Genomic DNA, 20,000 nt, shown 5'->3' with positions numbered 1-20,000 from the left:
AGTCAGACTGACTGCAGGAGGAAAACACCCAGGGGAAAATAGACTCCCCATGTCAGACTGCAGGAGGAAAACACCCAGGGGAAAAGAGACTCCCCATGTCAGACTGCAGGAGGAAAACACCCAGGGAAAAGAGACTCTCCATGTCAGTCAGACTGACTGCAGGAGGAAAACACCCAGGGGAAAAGAGACTCCCCATGTCAGACTGCAGGAGGAACACACCCAGGGAAAAGAGACTCTCCATGTCAGACTGCAGGAGGAAAACACCCAGGGGAAAAGAGACTCCCCATGTCAGACTGCAGGAGGAAAACACCCACCCCATGTCAGTCAGACTGACTGCAGGAGGAAAACACCCAGGGGAAAAGAGACTCTCCATGTCAGACTGCAGGAGGAAAACACCCAGGGGAAAAAGACTCTCCATGTCAGACTGCAGGAGGAAAACACCCAGGGGAAAAAGAGACTCTCCATGTCAGACTGCAGGAGAAAAACCCCCAGGGAAAAAGAGACCCTCCATGTCAGACTGACTGCAGGAGGAAAACACCCAGGGAAAAGAGACTCCCCATGTCAGACTGCAGGAGGAAAGCACCCAGGAGAAAAGAGACTCCCCATGTCAGACTGCAGGAGGAAAACACCCAGGGAAAAGACTCTCCATGTCAGACTGCAGGAGGAAAACACCCAGGGGAAAATAGACTCTCCATGTCAGACTGCAGGAGGAAAACACCCAGGGAAAAGAGACTCATGTCAGACAGACTGCAGGAGGAAAACACCCAGGGGAAAAGAGACTCTCCATGTCATGTCAGACTGCAGGAGGAAAACACCCAGGGGAAAAAGACTCTCCATGTCAGACTGCAGGAGGAAAACACCCAGGGGAAAAAGAGACTCTCCATGTCAGACTGCAGGAGAAAAACCCCCAGGGAAAAGAGACCCTCCATGTCAGACTGACTGCAGGAGGAAAACACCCAGGGAAAAGAGACTCCCCATGTCAGACTGCAGGAGGAAAGCACCCAGGAAAAGAGACTCCCCATGTCAGACTGCAGGAGGAAAACACCCAGGGAAAAGACTCTCCATGTCAGACTGCAGGAGGAAAACACCCAGGGGAAAATAGACTCTCCATGTCAGACTGCAGGAGGAAAACACCCAGGGAAAAGAGACTCCCCATGTCAGACAGACTGCAGGAGGAAAACACCCAGGGAAGAGAGACTCCCCATGTCAGACAGACTGCAGGAGGAAAACACCCAGGGAAAAGAGACTCTCCATGTCAGACTGCAGGAGGAAAACACCCAGGGGAAAAGAGACTCCATGTCAGACTGCAGGAGGAAAACACCCAGGGAAAAGAGACTCTCGATGTCAGACTGACTGCAGGAGGAAAACACCCAGGGAAAAGGGACTCCCCATGTCAGACTGCAGGAGGAAAACACCCAGGGAAAAGAGACTCTCCATGTCAGACAGACTGCAGGAGGAAAACACCCAGGGAAAAGAGACTCTCCATGTCAGACAGACTGCAGGAAGAAAACACCCAGGGAAAAGAGACTCTCCATGTCAGACTGCAGGAGGAAAACACCCAGGGGAAAAGAAACTCTCCATGTCAGACTGACTGCAGGAGGAAAACACCCAGGGGAAAATAAACTCTCCATGTCAGACTGCAGGAGGAAAACACCCAGGGGAAAATAAACTCTCCATGTCAGACTGCAGGAGGAAAACACCCAGGGGAAAAGAAACTCTCCATGTCAGACTGCAGGAGGAAAACACCCAGGGGAAAAGAAACTCTCCATGTCAGACTGCAGGAGGAAAACACCCAGGGGAAAAGAAACTCTCCATGTCAGACTGCAGGAGGAAAACACCCAGGGGAAAAGAGACTCCCCATGTCAGACAGACTGCAGGAGGAAAACACCCAGGGAAAAGAGACTCTCCATGTCAGACAGACTGCAGGAGGAAAACACCCAGGGAAAAGAGACTCTCCATGTCAGACTGCAGGAGGAAAACACCCAGGGGAAAGAGACTCCATGTCAGTCAGACTGCAGGAGGAAAACACCCAGGGGGAAAGAGACTCCCCATGTCAGACTGACAGCAGGAGGAAGGCAGTCTATTACAGTGCTTCATATGAGAGCGGTTCACACTCAGTGTTGTTTTCACAAACATGCATGAAGACATTTTGTAGATCTAGGTCTGACTGTATGTGCTCTTTACAGTGGGCCTAAAGTCAGGAGTGTTCCCAATCAGTAAACCAGCGCAACACCCGTCTAGACAGAAACAGACCAGCCGCCCACGGCGATGCCGCCTGTTTGTTTGTGTCAGGGCTGACCCCATTTAGTCGACTGATCGATTGTCTGGTCGCTAGGCTGTTGGTCGACAGAGATTGTCTGGTTGCTAGGCTGTTGGTCGACAGAGATTGTCTGGTTGCTAGGCTGTTGGTCGACAGAGATTGTCTGGTTGCTAGGCTGTTGGTCGACAGAGATTGTCTGGTTGCTAGGCTGTTGGTCGACAGAGATTGTGTGGTTGCTAGGCTGTTGGTCGACAGAGATTGTCTGGTTGCTAGGCTGTTGGTCGACAGAGATTGTGTGGTTGCTAGGCTGTTGGTCGACAGAGATTGTCTGGTTGCTAGGCTGTTGGTCGACAGAGATTGTCTGGTTGCTAGGCTGTTGGTCGACAGAGATTGTCTGGTTGCTAGGCTGTTGGTCGACAGAGATCGTCTGGTCGCTAGGCTGTTGGTCGACAGAGATCGTCTGGTCGCTAGGCTGTTGGTCGACAGAGATCGTCTGGTCGCTAGGCTGTTGGTCGACAGAGATTGTCTGGTTGCTAGGCTGTTGGTCGACAGAGATTGTCTGGTTGCTAGGCTGTTGGTCGACAGAGATTGTCTGGTTGCTAGGCTGTTGGTCGACAGAGATTGTCTGGTTGCTAGGCTGTTGGTCGACAGAGATCGTCTGGTCGCTAGGCTGTTGGTCGACAGAGATCGTCTGGTCGCTAGGCTGTTGGTCGACAGAGATTGTCTGGTTGCTAGGCTGTTGGTCGACAGAGATTGTGTGGTTGCTAGGCTGTTGGTCGACAGAGATTGTTTTTGTATGCAACAATATTTGCCTTGGAACACCAAGCAATTTGATAAAATAAGTTCAATTGCACTTAAATCGCTTTTGGCCGTTACAAGATAGAAAAGCCGATGGATACAATTGTGAATGATTTAATAAAGACTTCTATATACCATTGAAACCAGTAGTCTATATCATAAAGACTTCTATATACCATTGAAACCAGTAGTCTATATCATAAAGACTTCTATATACCATTGAAACCAGTAGTCTATTTCATAAAGACGTCTATATACCATTGAAACCAGTAGTCTATATCATAAAGACTTCTATATACCATTGAAACCAGTAGTCTATATCATAAAGACGTCTATATACCATTGAAACCAGTAGTCTAGTTAATAAAGACTTCTATATACCATTGAAACCAGTAGTCTATATCATAAAGACTTCTATATACCATTGAAACCAGTAGTCTATATCATAAAGACGTCTATATACCATTGAAACCAGTAGTCTATATCATAAAGACGTCTATATACCATTGAGACCAGTAGTCTATATCATAAAGACGTCTATATACCATTGAAACCAGTAGTCTATATCATAAAGACGTCTATATACCATTGAAACCAGTAGTCTATATCATAAAGACGTCTATATACCATTGAAACCAGTAGTCTATATCATAAAGACGTCTATATACCATTGAGACCAGTAGTCTATATCATAAAGACGTCTATATACCATTGAAACCAGTAGTCTATATCATAAAGACGTCTATATACCATTGAAACCAGTAGTCTATATCATAAAGACGTCTATATACCATTGAAACCAGTAGTCTATATCATAAAGACGTCTATATACCATTGAAACCAGTAGTCTATATCATAAAGACGTCTATATACCATTGAAACCAGTAGTCTATATCATAAAGACGTCTATATACCATTGAAACCAGTAGTCTATATCATAAAGACGTCTATATACCATTGAAACCAGTAGTCTATATCATAAAGACGTCTATATACCATTGAAACCAGTAGTCTATATCATAAAGACTTCTATATACCATTGAAACCAGTAGTCTATATCATAAAGACTTCTATATACCATTGAAACCAGTAGTCTATATCATAAAGACGTCTATATACCATTGAAACCAGTAGTCTATTTCATAAAGACTTCTATATACCATTGAAACCAGTAGTCTATATAATAAAGACGTCTATATACCATTGAAACCAGTAGTCTAGTTAATAAAGATGTCTATATAGCATTGAAACCAGTAGTCTATATCATAAAGACGTCTATATAGCATTGAAACCAGTAGTCTATATCATAAAGACGTCTATATACCATTGAAACCAGTAGTCTATATCATAAAGACGTCTATATACCATTGAAACCAGTAGTCTATTTCATAAAGACTTCTATATACCATTGAAACCAGTAGTCTAGTTCATAAAGATGTCTATATACCATTGAAACCAGTAGTCTATTTCATAAAGACTTCTATATACCATTGAAACCAGTAGTCTATATAATAAAGACGTCTATATACCATTGAAACCAGTAGTCTATTTCATAAAGACGTCTATATACCATTGAAACCAGTAGTCTATATCATAAAGACGTCTATATACCATTGAAACCAGTAGTCTATTTCATAAAGACGTCTATATACCATTGAAACCAGTAGTCTATATCATAAAGACTTCTATATACCATTGAAACCAGTAGTCTATATCATAAAGACTTCTATATACCATTGAAACCAGTAGTCTATATAATAAAGACGTCTATATACCATTGAAACCAGTAGTCTATATCATAAAGACGTCTATATACCATTGAAACCAGTAGTCTATTTCATAAAGACGTCTATATACCATTGAAACCAGTAGTCTATATCATAAAGACTTCTATATACCATTGAAACCAGTAGTCTATATCATAAAGACTTCTATATACCATTGAAACCAGTAGTCTAGTTAATAAAGACTTCTATATACCATTGAAACCAGTAGTCTATATCATAAAGACTTCTATATACCATTGAAACCAGTAGTCTAGTTAATAAAGACTTCTATATACCATTGAAACCAGTAGTCTAGTTAATAAAGACTTCTATATACCATTGAAACCAGTAGTCTATATCATAAAGACGTCTATATAGCATTGAAACCAGTAGTCTATATCATAAAGACGTCTATATAGCATTGAAACCAGTAGTCTATATCATAAAGACTTCTATATACCATTGAAACCAGTAGTCTATATCATAAAGACGTCTATATACCATTGAAACCAGTAGTCTATATCATAAAGACGTCTATATACCATTGAAACCAGTAGTCTATATCATAAAGACGTCTATATACCATTGAAACCAGTAGTCTATTTCATAAAGACGTCTATATACCATTGAAACCAGTAGTCTAGTTCATAAAGATGTCTATATACCATTGAAACCAGTAGTCTAGTTAATAAAGACTTCTATATACCATTGAGACCAGTAGTCTATATCATAAAGACGTCTATATCGCATTGAAACCAGTAGTCTATATCATAAAGACGTCTATATAGCATTGAAACCAGTAGTCTATATCATAAAGACGTCTATATACCATTGAAACCAGTAGTCTATATCATAAAGACGTCTATATACCATTGAGACCAGTAGTCTATATCATAAAGACTTCTATATACCATTGAAACCAGTAGTCTATATCATAAAGACGTCTATATACCATTGAAACCAGTAGTCTATATCATAAAGACGTCTATATACCATTGAAACCAGTAGTCTATATCATAAAGACGTCTATATACCATTGAAACCAGTAGTCTATATCATAAAGACGTCTATATACCATTGAAACCAGTAGTCTATATCATAAAGACGTCTATATACCATTGAAACCAGTAGTCTATATCATAAAGACTTCTATATACCATTGAAACCAGTAGTCTATATCATAAAGACTTCTATATACCATTGAAACCAGTAGTCTATATCATAAAGACGTCTATATACCATTGAAACCAGTAGTCTATATCATAAAGACTTCTATATACCATTGAAACCAGTAGTCTATATCATAAAGACGTCTATATACCATTGAAACCAGTAGTCTATATCATAAAGACTTCTATATACCATTGAAACCAGTAGTCTATATCATAAAGACTTCTATATACCATTGAAACCAGTAGTCTATATCATAAAGACGTCTATATACCATTGAAACCAGTAGTCTATATCATAAAGACTTCTATATACCATTGAAACCAGTAGTCTATATCATAAAGACTTCTATATACCATTGAAACCAGTAGTCTAGTTAATAAAGACGTCTATATACCATTGAAACCAGTAGTCTAGTTAATAAAGACGTCTATATACCATTGAAACCAGTAGTCTATATCATAAAGACTTCTATATACCATTGAAACCAGTAGTCTAGTTAATAAAGACGTCTATATACCATTGAAACCAGTAGTCTATTCATAAAGACTTCTATATACCATTGAAACCAGTAGTCTATATCCAGTAGTCTATATCATAAAGACTTCTATATACCATTGAAACCAGTAGTCTATATCATAAAGACTTCTATATACCATTGAAACCAGTAGTCTATATCATAAAGACTTCTATATACCATTGAAACCAGTAGTCTATATCATAAAGACTTCTATATACCATTGAAACCAGTAGTCTAGTTAATAAAGACTTCTATATACCATTGAAACCAGTAGTCTATATCATAAAGACTTCTATATACCATTGAAACCAGTAGTCTAGTTAATAAAGACTTCTATATACCATTGAAACCAGTAGTCTAGTTAATAAAGACTTCTATATACCATTGAAACCAGTAGTCTATATCATAAAGACGTCTATATAGCATTGAAACCAGTAGTCTATATCATAAAGACGTCTATATAGCATTGAAACCAGTAGTCTATATCATAAAGACTTCTATATACCATTGAAACCAGTAGTCTATATCATAAAGACTTCTATATACCATTGAAACCAGTAGTCTAGTTAATAAAGACGTCTATATACCATTGAAACCAGTAGTCTAGTTAATAAAGACTTCTATATACCATTGAAACCAGTAGTCTATATCATAAAGACGTCTATATACCATTGAGACCAGTAGTCTATTTCACTCACGTTCTATTGGTTATCAACTTTCTTTCATTGTTCGGAAGACAAATGCGCATTCGCCCGTAGCCTACTGTCTTGTGCGCATTGCTGTGCTTATAATGTGGATAAAAAATAGTTTATCGACAGTTTAAGCTAAACGTTCTGATCGGTTACACAGCCGCATGGCTTTTGTATGTAACCTAAGCCTACTGGTCGTATGAATTTGGGCTCGACCGTCCCAAAACTGTCCCAGAGTCAGTCTGGGCCATTTCTTTATCCACAAGCTGACCAATAGAATAGGTCAACGTTTCTACTGTGGGGGATGGTAGATTGACATCATGGACTCATCGGCAGTGAGTCCATAAGGCTAGGGGAAGATAACCTTTCCTTTAGTAAATTGAATTAAATTGCCAAAAATTTATTTAGCCTAATTAACCCTTATTAACCCTACTCCTGTCTATATAAATGGACACTGTGCAAGTAAAACCAAATGCATGCTTTTCAACCGTTCACTGCCTGCACCCGCACGCCTGACCAGCATCACCACCCTGGATGGTTCCAACCTTGAATATGTGGACATCTATAAGTACCTAGGTGTCTGGCTAGACTGCAAACTCTCCTTCCAGACTCATATCAAACATCTCCAATCTAAAATCAAATCTAGAGTCTGCTTTCTATTCCGCAACAAAGCCTCCTTCACTCACGCCGCCAAGCTTACCCTAGTAAAACTGACTATCCTACCGATCCTCGACTTCGGCGATGTCATCTACAAAATAGCTTCCAACACTCTACTCAGCAAACTGGATGCAGTTTATCACAGTGCCATCCGTTTTGTTATTAAAGCACCTTATACCACCAACCACTGCGACCTGTATGCTCTAGTCGGCTGGCCCTCGCTACATATTCGTCGCCAGACCCACTGGCTCCAGGTCATCTACAAGTCCATGCTAGGTAAAGCTAGTCCATGCTAGGTAATGCTCCGCCTTATCTCAGGTCACTGGTCACGATGGCAACACCCACCTGAAGCACGCGCCCCAGCAGGTGTATCTCACTGATCATCCCTGAAGCCAACCACCTCATTTGGCCACCTTTCGTTCCAGTTCTCTGCTGCCAGTGACTGGAACGAATTGCAAAAATCACTGAAGTTGGAGACTTATATCTCCCACACCATTTCCTGCAGTCGAAAGGAAAGGCAGCAACACGAGATGATTGTTGAGTTGGGACTGTCTGTGAAAAGTGGAGAGGTGTCCAGCCAGGCCTGTGGGCAACTTGGACCTGTCAATCAAAACCGTTCATATAGAAACACTTCAAAATACAATCGCAGAAAAATATAGTTTGGAAAGCAAATGGCTATTGCTGTAAAGAGAAGACGATGAAAATGCGTGAATCTGTCTTTTAGTGGAGCGAACAACAATGGGCTCTTATTGGCTCTAGCAGAGAGCATCAGGCCTATAGCCTACCTTATTGGCTCTAGCAGAGAGCATCAGGCCTATAGCCTACCTTATTGGCTCTAGCAGAGAGCATCAGGCCTATAGCCTACCTTATTGGCTCTAGCAGAGAGCATCAGGCCTATAGCCTACCTTATTGGCTCTAGCAGAGAGCATCAGGCCTATAGCCTACCTTATTGGCTCTAGCAGAGAGCATCAGGCCTATAGCCTAACTTATTGGCTCTAGCAGAGAGCATCAGGCCTATAGCCTACCTTATTGGCTCTAGCAGAGAGCATCAGGCCTATAGCCTACCTTATTGGCTCTAGCAGAGAGCATCAGGCCTATAGCCTACCTTATTGGCTCTAGCAGAGAGCATCAGGCCTATAGCCTACCTTATTGGCTCTAGCAGAGAGCATCAGGCCTATAGCCTACCTTATTGGCTCTAGCAGAGAACATCAGGCCTATAGCCTACCTTATTGGCTCTAGCAGAGAGCATCAGGCCTATAGCCTACCTTATTGGCTCCAGCAGAGAACATCAGGCCTATAGCCTACCTTATTGGCTCTAGCAGAGAGCATCAGGCCTATAGCCTACCTTATTGGCTCTAGCAGAGAGCATCAGGCCTATAGCCTACCTTATTGGCTCTAGCAGAGAGCATCAGGCCTATAGCCTACCTTATTGTCTCTAGCAGAGAACATCAGGCCTATAGCCTACCTTATTGGCTCTAGCAGAGAGCATCAGGCCTATAGCCTACCTTATTGGCTCTAGCAGAGAACATCAGGCCTAAGAGCATCTGCTAAATGACTTAAATGTAAATGTAAATGTAATAGCCTACCTTATTGGCTTTAGCAGAGAACATCAGGCCTATAGCCTACCTTATTGGCTCTAGCAGAGAGCATCAGGCCTATAGCCTACCTTATTGGCTTCTAGCAGAGAGCATCAGACCTATAGCCTACCTTATTGGCTCTAGCAGAGAGCATCAGGCCTATAGCCTACCTTATTGGCTCTAGCAGAGAGCATCAGGCCTATAGCCTCTACACTATACTCACTCAGCCAACCTGTAGCCCAGGCCTCTACACTATACTCACTCAGCCAACCTATAGCCCAGGCCTCTACACTATACTCACTCAGCCAACCTATAGCCCAGGCCTCTACACTATACTCACTCAGCCAACCTATAGCCCAGGCCTCTACACTATACTCACTCAGCCAACCTGTAGCCCAGGCCTCTACACTATACTCACTCAGCCAACCTGTAGCCCAGGCCTCTACACTATACTCACTCAGCCAACCTATTGCCAACAATGTTGCTAGTTTGCTCGTGCAAGCTTTGAGTCGGTCCCAGTTGATACAATGTTGCTAGTTTGCTCGTGCAAGTTTTGAGTCGGTCCCAGTTGATAGTTGATACAATGTTTCAAGTTCGATGCAGACAGGAAGAGTAGAATGCTAACTAACTGCCATGCTAAGCCAATGTGATATATAGGATCATTCTTTTAAATCAGGATATTTTCTACCTGCAATATTTTCATTTGTTGGCTTAAAGTCGGCTATTTTTACCCCTAGTTGGCAATATCAGTTACATGCATTGGTATACAGGCCTCTCTCTGCATTCTGCGTTAAGTTCTTCAGCTGACTCGCGGTGGAGGCTATCATACAATCTGTCCATTTGGCAGAGGCAGGTACTCTTGCATTAGATACATTTTTGATTTGTATAATTTTCATTTAGATTGAAATTAGATTTAGATAAATAACATGACAAATGATTTAGAGATACAAAATTGAAATTAAAAAGTGCATCTGAAAATCATAACTGGCGCAAACGGTACGATAAATTCCACACGAGATCGGTAGAAACGGTACGATAAATTGGCAGAACGAGAAAGGTTGCCGACCCCTGGTGGAGCCGAAAGACCGTCAACTCCATGAGCGTAAGGGCAGAATCTGGGAAGCAGGAGGAGCACGGTCAGGAACAGGTTTATTGCTTATCTTGATCTCTAGCTCCCTCTTGAGTTGTTTGTGTGTCTTAATTATATCATTAACAGTGTGCTTAAAGCATCAGACAAGATCAGCGCACAATGTTCTATTTTATTATAACGCATAAAGGTGTGTCTATATGTGGAAAAATACACGTTTTAAAAACATTTCACCCGTCAATTGGTCAGAAGATCAGACGACTCTGGATACACCAAACTGTTGTTGTTGTTGTTGTTGTCGGGGACAGCCCGAGAATGAGTGTTACCTGTAAGTCCTTCAGTACAGCTTGGGTCCTGTAGAGTAGCAGCAGATGAACGTCACTGTCCCTCAGACTGAAGTTATTCTCCAGAATCTGCAGAACCTCGATACGTGGTCGCACCGCACGAGAGCCATCGCTGCAGAACGGTCGTAACCACGCCAACAGGTCATCAGAACTGACCACAGAGTCACTGGGAGACAGACAGACAGACAGACAGACAGACAGACAGACAGACAGACAGACAGACAGACAGACAGACAGACAGACAGACAGACACATGTTATGTGTGTGTTAGAGAAGCATCTCTAAAGCAGTGTGTGGTTGAGTCTCTCTCACCCGCTCTGGACATGGTTGTGCACTGCAGTGACCATCCCCTCCAACACCATGAGGGGTTCTGGGTAATCATTCACCACCTCCTGGTCTCCACTGGCAAAAACAACAGACAGGATTCAGAACAGGCAGACAAACATGATTGAGCACAGACAGACAGACAGGGTTCAACACAGACAGACAGACATAATTCAGCACAGACAGACATGATTCAGCACAGACAGACAGACAGACAGACAGACAGGACTCAACACAGACAGACAGACAGGACTCAACACAGACAGACAGACAGGATTCAACACAGACAGACAGACAGACAGACAGACAGGACTCAACACAGACAGACAGACAGACAGGATTCAACACACACACACACACACAGACAGACACACAGACACACAGACAGACAGACAGACAGACAGACAGACAGACAGACAGACAGACAGACAGACAGACAGACAGACAGACAGACAGAGGGTTCAACACAGACAGACAGACAGACACAGACAGACAGACAGACAGACAGACAGACAGACAGACAGACAGACAGACAGACAGACAGACAGACAGACAGACAGACAGACAGGGTTCAACACAGACAGACAGACAGACAGGACTCAACACAGACAGACGGACGGACGGACGGACAGACAGGACTCAACACAGACAGACAGACAGGACTCAACACAGACAGACAGACAGGACTCAACACAGACAGACAGACAGGGTTCAACACAGACAGACAGACAGACAGACAGACAGACAGACAGACAGACAGACAGGACTCAACACAGACAGACAGGACTCAACACAGACAGACAGACAGGGCTCAACACAGACAGACAGACAGGGTTCAACACAGACAGACAGACAGGGTTCAACACAGACAGACAGACAGGGTTCAACACAGACAGACAGACAGGGTTCAACACAGACAGACAGACAGGGTTCAACACAGACAGACAGGGTTCAACACAGACAGACAGACATACAGACAGACAGGCAGACAGGGTTCAACACAGACAGACAGACAGGGTTCAACACAGACAGACAGACAGACAGACAGACAGGGTTCAACACAGACAGACAGACAGGGTTCAACACAGACAGACAGGGTTCAACACAGACAGACAGACATAATTCAGCACAGACAGACAGGACTCAACACAGACAGACAGACAGGATTCAACACACACAGACAGACAGACAGACAGACAGGACTCAACACAGACAGACAGACAGGATTCAACACACACACACAGACAGACAGACAGACAGACAGACAGACAGACACAGGGTTCAACACAGACAGACAGACAGACACAGGGTTCAACACAGACAGACAGACAGACAGAGACAGACAGACAGACAGGGTTCAACACAGACAGACAGACAGGACTCAACACAGACAGACGGACGGACGGACGGACAGACAGGACTCAACACAGACAGACAGACAGGACTCAACACAGACAGACAGACAGGACTCAACACAGACAGACAGACAGGACTCAACACAGACAGACAGACAGGGTTCAACACAGACAGACAGACAGACAGACAGACAGGACTCAACACAGACAGACAGACAGGGCTCAACACAGACAGACAGACAGGGTTCAACACAGACAGACAGACACACAGACAGACAGACAGGGTTCAACACACAGACAGACAGGGTTCAACACAGACAGACAGACAGGGTTCAACACAGACAGACAGACAGGGTTCAACACAGACAGACAGGCAGACAGGGTTCAACACAGACAGACAGACAGACAGGGTTCAACACAGACAGACAGACAGGGTTCAACACAGACAGACAGACAGGGTTCAACACAGACAGACAGACTGACAGGGTTCAACACAGACAGACAGACAGACAGGGGTTCAACACAGAGACAGACAGACAGACAGGGTTCAACACAGACAGACAGACAGGGTTCAACACAGACAGACAGACAGGGTTCAACACAGACAGACAGACAGACAGGGTTCAGCACAGACAGACAGACAGGGTTCAACACAGACAGACAGGATTCAGCACAGACAAACAGACAGGGTTCAACACAGACAGACAGACAGACAGACAGACAGGGTTCAGCACAGACAGACAGACAGGGTTCAACACAGACAGACAGACAGGGTTCAACACAGACAGACAGGACTCAACACAGACAGACAGGGTTCAACACAGACAGACAGACAGGGTTCAACACAGACAGACAGGGTTCAACACAGACAGACAGGCAGACAGGGTTCAACACAGACAGACAGGCAGACAGGGTTCAAACAGACAGACAGACAGGACTCAACACAGACAGACAGGGTTCAACACAGACAGACAGACAGGATTCAACACAGACAGTCAGGGTTCAACACAGACAGTCAGACAGACAGGGTTCAACACAGACAGACAGGGTTCAACACAGACAGACAGACAGACAGACAGACAGGGTTCAACACAGACAGACAGACAGGACTCAACACAGACAGACCGACAGACAGGATTCAGCACAGACAAACAGACAGGGTTCAACACAGACAGACAGGGTTCAACACAGACAGACAGACAGACAGGGTTCAACACAGACAGACAGACAGGGTTCAACACAGACAGACAGACAGACAGGGTTCAACACAGACAGACAGACAGGACTCAACACAGACAGACAGGGTTCAACACAGACAGACAGGGTTCAACACAGACAGACAGGGTTCAACACAGACAGACAGGGTTCAACACAGACAGACAGGGTTCAACACAGACAGACCGACAGACAGGATTCAGCACAGACAAACAGACAGGGTTCAACACAGACAGACAGGGTTCAACACAGACAGACAGACAGACAGGGTTCAACACAGACAGACAGACAGGGTTCAACACAGACAGACAGGACTCAACACAGACAGACAGGGTTCAACACAGACAGACAGGCAGACAGGGTTCAACACAGACAGACAGACAGACAGGGTTCAACACAGACAGACAGACAGGACTCAACACAGACAGACAGGGTTCAACACAGACAGACAGGGTTCAACACAGACAGACAGGGTTCAACACAGACAGACAGGCAGACAGACAGGGATCAACACAGACAGACAGGCAGACAGGGATCAACACAGACAGACAGGCAGACAGGGTTCAACACAGACAGACAGGGTTCAACACAGACACAGGGTTCAACACAGACAGACAGGGTTCAGCACAGACAGACAGACAGGACTCAACACAGACAGACAGACAGGGTTCAACACAGACAGACAGACAGACAGACAGACAGGACTCAACACAGACAGACAGGGTTCAACACAGACAGACAGACAGGGTTCAACACAGACAGACAGACAGGACTCAACACAGACAGACAGGGTTCAACACAGACAGACAGGGTTCAACACAGACAGACAGGGTTCAACACAGACAGACAGGCAGACAGGGATCAACACAGACAGACAGGCAGACAGGGTTCAACACAGACAGACAGGCAGACAGGGTTCAACACAGACAGACAGGGTTCAACACAGACACAGGGTTCAACACAGACAGACAGGGTTCAACACAGACAGACAGGACAGACAGGACTCAACACAGACAGACAGACAGGGTTCAACACAGACAGACAGACAGGACTCAACACAGACAGACAGGGTTCAACACAGACAGACAGACAGACAGGGTTCAACACAGACAGACAGACAGACAGGGTTCAACACAGACAGACAGACAGGGTTCAACACAGACAGACAGACAGGGTTCAACACAGACAGACAGGCAGACAAGGTTCAACACAGACAGACAGACAGACAGGGTTCAACACAGACAGACAGACTGACAGGGTTCAACACAGACAGACAGACTGACAGGGTTCAACACAGACAGACAGACTGACAGGGTTCAACACAGACAGACAGACTGACAGGGTTCAACACAGACAGACAGACAGGGTTCAACACAGACAGACAGACAGGGTTCAACACAGACAGACAGGGTTCAACACAGACAGACAGGCAGACAGGGATCAACACAGACAGACAGGCAGACAGGGATCAACACAGACAGACAGGCAGACAGGGATCAACACAGACAGACAGGCAGACAGGGTTCAACACAGACAGACAGGCAGACAGGGTTCAACACAGACAGACAGGGTTCAACACAGACACAGGGTTCAACACAGACAGACAGGGTTCAACACAGACAGACAGGGTTCAACACAGACAGACAGGGTTCAACACAGACAGACAGGCAGACAGACAGGGATCAACACAGACAGACAGGCAGACAGGGATCAACACAGACAGACAGGCAGACAGGGTTCAACACAGACAGACAGGGTTCAACACAGACACAGGGTTCAACACAGACAGACAGGGTTCAACACAGACAGACAGGACAGACAGGACTCAACACAGACAGACAGACAGACAGGGTTCAACACAGACAGGACTCAACACAGACAGACAGGGTTCAACACAGACAGACAGACAGGGTTCAACACAGACAGACAGACAGGGTTCAACACAGACAGACAGACAGGGTTCAACACAGACAGACAGACAGACAGGGTTCAACACAGACAGACAGACAGGGTTCAACACAGACAGACAGGCAGACAAGGTTCAACACAGACAGACAGACAGACAGACAGGGTTCAGCACAGACAGACAGACAGGGTTCAACACAGACAGACAGACAGACAGGGTTCAACACAGACAGACAGACAGGGTTCAACACAGACAGACAGACAGACAGACAGACAGACAGACAGACAGACAGACAGACAGACAGGACTCAACACAGACAGACAGGGTTCAACACAGACAGACAGGGTTCAACACAGACAGACAGACAGACAGACAGGGTTCAACACAGACAGACAGACAGGGTTCAACACAGACAGACAGACAGACAGACAGGGTTCAACACAGACAGACAGACAGGGTTCAACACAGACAGACAGACAGACAGACAGACGGCTATATCTATCTGTTCCCACAGAGCTCTCTTCCAGTATCATGTTATTTTCAGGGCCTGCAGTCCCAGCTTTGCTGCAGAGGGATCGTATGTGTGTGTGTGTGTGTGTGTGTGTGTGTGTGTGTGTGTGTGTGTGTGTGTGTGTGTGTGTGTGTGACAGAGGCGACACATTTTTTTTATACAAAGACATTATACAAAAATATTTCCCGACTCCACTAAGCTGCGAGGCGCGCACACACACACACACACACACACACACACACACACACACACACACACACACACACACACACACACACACACACACACACACACACACACACACACACACACACACACACACACACACACACACACACACACACACACACACACACACACACACACACACACACACACACACACACACACACACACACACACACACCTTGTATGACAGATACAAGGGACATCCATTAGTCAGAGACCCAGGTTCTGTTACAGAGAAACAATACAGGCCTCACACAATGACTATATACACCAGACTATATACACCAGACTATATACACCAGACTATATACACTAGACTATATACACCAGACTATATACACCAGACTATATACACTAGACTATATACACTAGACTATATACACTAGACTATATACACCAGACTATATACACTAGACTATATACACTAGACTATATACACTAGACTATATACACTAGACTATCCTATACACCAGACTATCCTATACACCAGACTATCCTATACACCAGACTATCCTATACACCAGACTATCCTATACACCAGACTATCCTATACACCAGACTATCCTATACACCAGACTATATACACCAGACTATATACACCAGACTATATACACCAGACTATATACACCAGACTATATACACCAGACTATATACACCAGACTATATACACCAGACTATATACACCAGACTATATACACCAGACTATATACACCAGACTATATACACCAGACTATATACACCAGACTATATACACTAGACTATATACACCAGACTAGAGAGCGAACGCGAGAGCGAGAGAGAGATGAGGTAAAAGGAGGAGTTTATACCTAAGGGCAGAGACTACATTCTCCACGGCCACCTGCAGAACGGTTTTGATTGACAGGTCCAGGTTGCCCACAGCGATGCCCAGCAGCTCTCCGATTTGCTCCAGTGGCTGTCCGTCTGTCGCCATGGTGACAGCCAGGGCCTGGACTTTGGACCGTTCAGAACGGGAGAGATCATAGGTACGACTGTAGCTCTGCAACCGTTCCTGAGAGAGAGAGAGAGAGAGAGAGAGAGAGAGAGAGAGAGAGAGAGAGAGAGAGAGAGTAGGGGAGAGAGAGAGAGTAGGGGAGAGAGAGCGAGTAGGGGAGAGAGAGAGAGTAGGGGAGAGAGAGAGAGTAGGGGAGAGAGAGAGAGTAGGGGAGAGAGAGAGAGTAGAGGAGAGAGTAGAGACTAGAGAGAGAGAGAGAGAGAGAGAGAGAGAGAGAGTAGGGGGAGAGAGAGAGTAGGGGGAGAGAGAGAGAGTAGGGGGAGAGAGAGAGAGTAGAGAGAGAGAGAGAGAGAGAGAGAGAGTAGGGGAGGGAGAGAGAGAGGGGAGAGAGAGTAGGGGGAGAGAGAGAGAGGGGGAGAGAGAGAGAGTAGAGGGAGAGAGAGGGGGAGAGAGAGAGTAGGGGGGAGAGAGAGAGAGAGAGTAGGGGGAGAGAGAGAGAGAGTAGGGGGAGAGAGAGAGAGAGAGAGAGGGGAGAGAGAGAGAGGGGGAGAGAGAGTAGGGGGAGAGAGAGTGGGGAGAGAGAGTAGGGGAGAGAGAGAGAGTAGGGGGAGAGAGAGAGTAGGGGGAGAGAGAGAGTAGGGGGAGAGAGAGAGTAGGGGGAGAGAGAGAGTAGGGGGAGAGAAAGAGTAGGGGGAGAGAGAGTAGGGGAGAGAGAGAGAGAGTAGGGAGAGAGAGAGAGTAGGGGAGAGAGAGAGTAGGGGGAGAGAGAGTAGGGGGAGAGAGAGAGAGTAGGGGAGAGAGAGAGAGTAGGGGGAGAGAGAGAGAGTAGGGGAGAGAGAGAGTAGGGGAGAGAGAGAGAGTAGGGGAGAGAGAGAGAGAGTAGGGAGAGAGAGAGAGAGAGAGGAGAGAGAGAGAGAGAGTAGGGGAGAGAGAGAGAGTAGGGGAGAGAGAGAGAGTAGGGGGAGAGAGAGAGAGAGAGAGAGAGAGAGTAGGGGGAGAGAGAGAGAGAGAGAGGGAGAGAGAGAGAGTAGGGGAGAGAGAGAGTAAGGGGAGAGAGAGAGTGGGGAGAGAGAGTAGAAGAGAGAGAGAGAGTAGGGGGGAGAGAGAGAGAGAGAGAGAGAGAGAGAGAGAGAGAGAGAGAGAGAGAGAGAGAGAGAGAGAGAGAGAGAGAGAGAGAGAGAGTAGGGGAGAGAGAGAGTAGGGGAGAGAGAGTAGGGAGAGAGAGAGAGTAGGGGAGAGAGAGAAGTAGGGGAGAGAGAGAGTAGGGGGAGAGAGAGAGGGGAGAGAGAGAGTAGGGGAGAGAGAGAGTAGGGGAGAGAGAGAGTAGGGGAGAGAGAGAGTAGGGAGAGAGAGAGAGTAGGGAGAGAGAGAGAGTAGGGGAGAGAGAGAGAGAAGGGAGAGAGAGAGTAGGGAGAGAGAGAGAGAGAGGGAGAGTAGGGAGAGAGAGAGAGAGGGAGAGAGAGAGAGTAGGGAGAGAGAGAGAGTAGGGGAGAGAGAGAGTAGGGGAGAGAGAGAGAGAGTAGGGGAGAGAGAGAGAGAGTAGGGGAGAGAGAGAGAGTAGGGGAGAGAGAGAGAGAGTAGGGGAGACAGAGAGAGTAGGGGAGAGAGAGAGTAGGGGAGAGAGAGAGAGTAGGGGAGAGAGAGAGAGTAGGGGAGAGAGAGAGAGTAGGGGAGAGAGAGAGAGTAGGGGGAGAGAGATAGTAGGGGAGAGAGAGAGTAAGGGGAGAGAGAGAGAAGGGGAGAGAGAGAGTAGGGGGAGAGAGAGTAGGGGAGAGAGAGTAGAAGAGAGAGAGAGTAGGGGAGAGAGAGAGAGGGAGAGAGAGAGAGTAGGGGAGAGAGAGAGTAGGGGAGAGAGAGAGAGTAGGGGAGAGAGAGAGAGAGAGGGAGAGAGAGAGAGAGTAGGGGAGAGAGAGAGAGTAGGGGAGAGAGAGAGAGAGAGTAGGAGAGAGAGAGAGGAGAGAGAGAGAGAGAGTAGGGGAGAGAGAGAGAGAGTAGGGAGAGAGAGAGAGTAGGGAGAGAGAGAGAGTAGGGGAGAGAGAGAGTAGGGGAGAGAGAGAGAGTAGGGAGAGAGAGAGAGTAGGGAGAGAGAGAGAGAGGGGAGAGAGAGAGAGAGAGAGTAGGGGGAGAGAGAGAGTAGGGGAGAGAGAGTAGGGGAGAGAGAGAGTAAGGGAGAGAGAGAGAGTAAGGGGGAGAGAGAGTAAGGGGAGAGAGAGTAGGGGAGAGAGAGAGAGTAGGGGGAGAGAGTAGGGAGAGAGAGTAGGGGAGAGAGAGAGAGAGAGTAGGGGAGAGAGAGAGAGAGAGTAGGGGAGAGAGAGAGAGGGGGAGAGAGAGAGTAGGGGAGAGAGAGAGTAGGGGGAGAGAGAGTAGGGGGAGAGAGAGTAGGGGGAGAGAGAGTAGGGGGAGAGAGAGTAGGGGGAGAGAGAGTAAGGGGGGAGAGAGAGAGTAGGGGGAGAGAGAGAGTAGGGGAGAGAGAGAGGGGGAGAGAGAGTAGGGAGAGAGAGAGGGGAGAGGGAGAGAGAGTAGGGGAGAGAGAGAGTAGAGGGAGAGAGAGAGAGTAGGGGAGAGAGAGAGAGTAGGGAGAGAGAGAGAGAGAGGAGAGAGAGAGAGAGTAGGGGAGAGA

At 45.9% G+C, this 20,000-nt stretch overlaps 1 protein-coding gene across 2 annotated transcripts in view; it reads right to left on the bottom strand.

Moving 5' to 3' along the window:
- Window positions 1-20,000, bottom strand: part of nbas (NBAS subunit of NRZ tethering complex) — a 284,978-nt gene that overhangs the window by 36,459 nt on the left and 228,519 nt on the right. For both annotated transcript variants that reach the window (XM_046299129.1, XM_046299130.1), the window contains exons 48-50: window positions 17,235-17,437; window positions 11,181-11,270; window positions 10,851-11,034 (exon numbers count right to left, since the gene is read on the bottom strand). In XM_046299129.1, the coding sequence (XP_046155085.1) occupies window positions 10,851-11,034; window positions 11,181-11,270; window positions 17,235-17,437 (477 nt within the window). The remainder of the gene's footprint in view (window positions 1-10,850; window positions 11,035-11,180; window positions 11,271-17,234; window positions 17,438-20,000) is intronic.

Source organism: Oncorhynchus gorbuscha, linkage group LG14 (assembly GCF_021184085.1).
Source record: "Oncorhynchus gorbuscha isolate QuinsamMale2020 ecotype Even-year linkage group LG14, OgorEven_v1.0, whole genome shotgun sequence".
Lineage (NCBI taxonomy): Eukaryota > Metazoa > Chordata > Actinopteri > Salmoniformes > Salmonidae > Oncorhynchus > Oncorhynchus gorbuscha.
The sequence above is the reverse complement of the archived record's forward strand: the minus strand, read 5'-3'. Positions and strand labels throughout refer to the sequence as shown.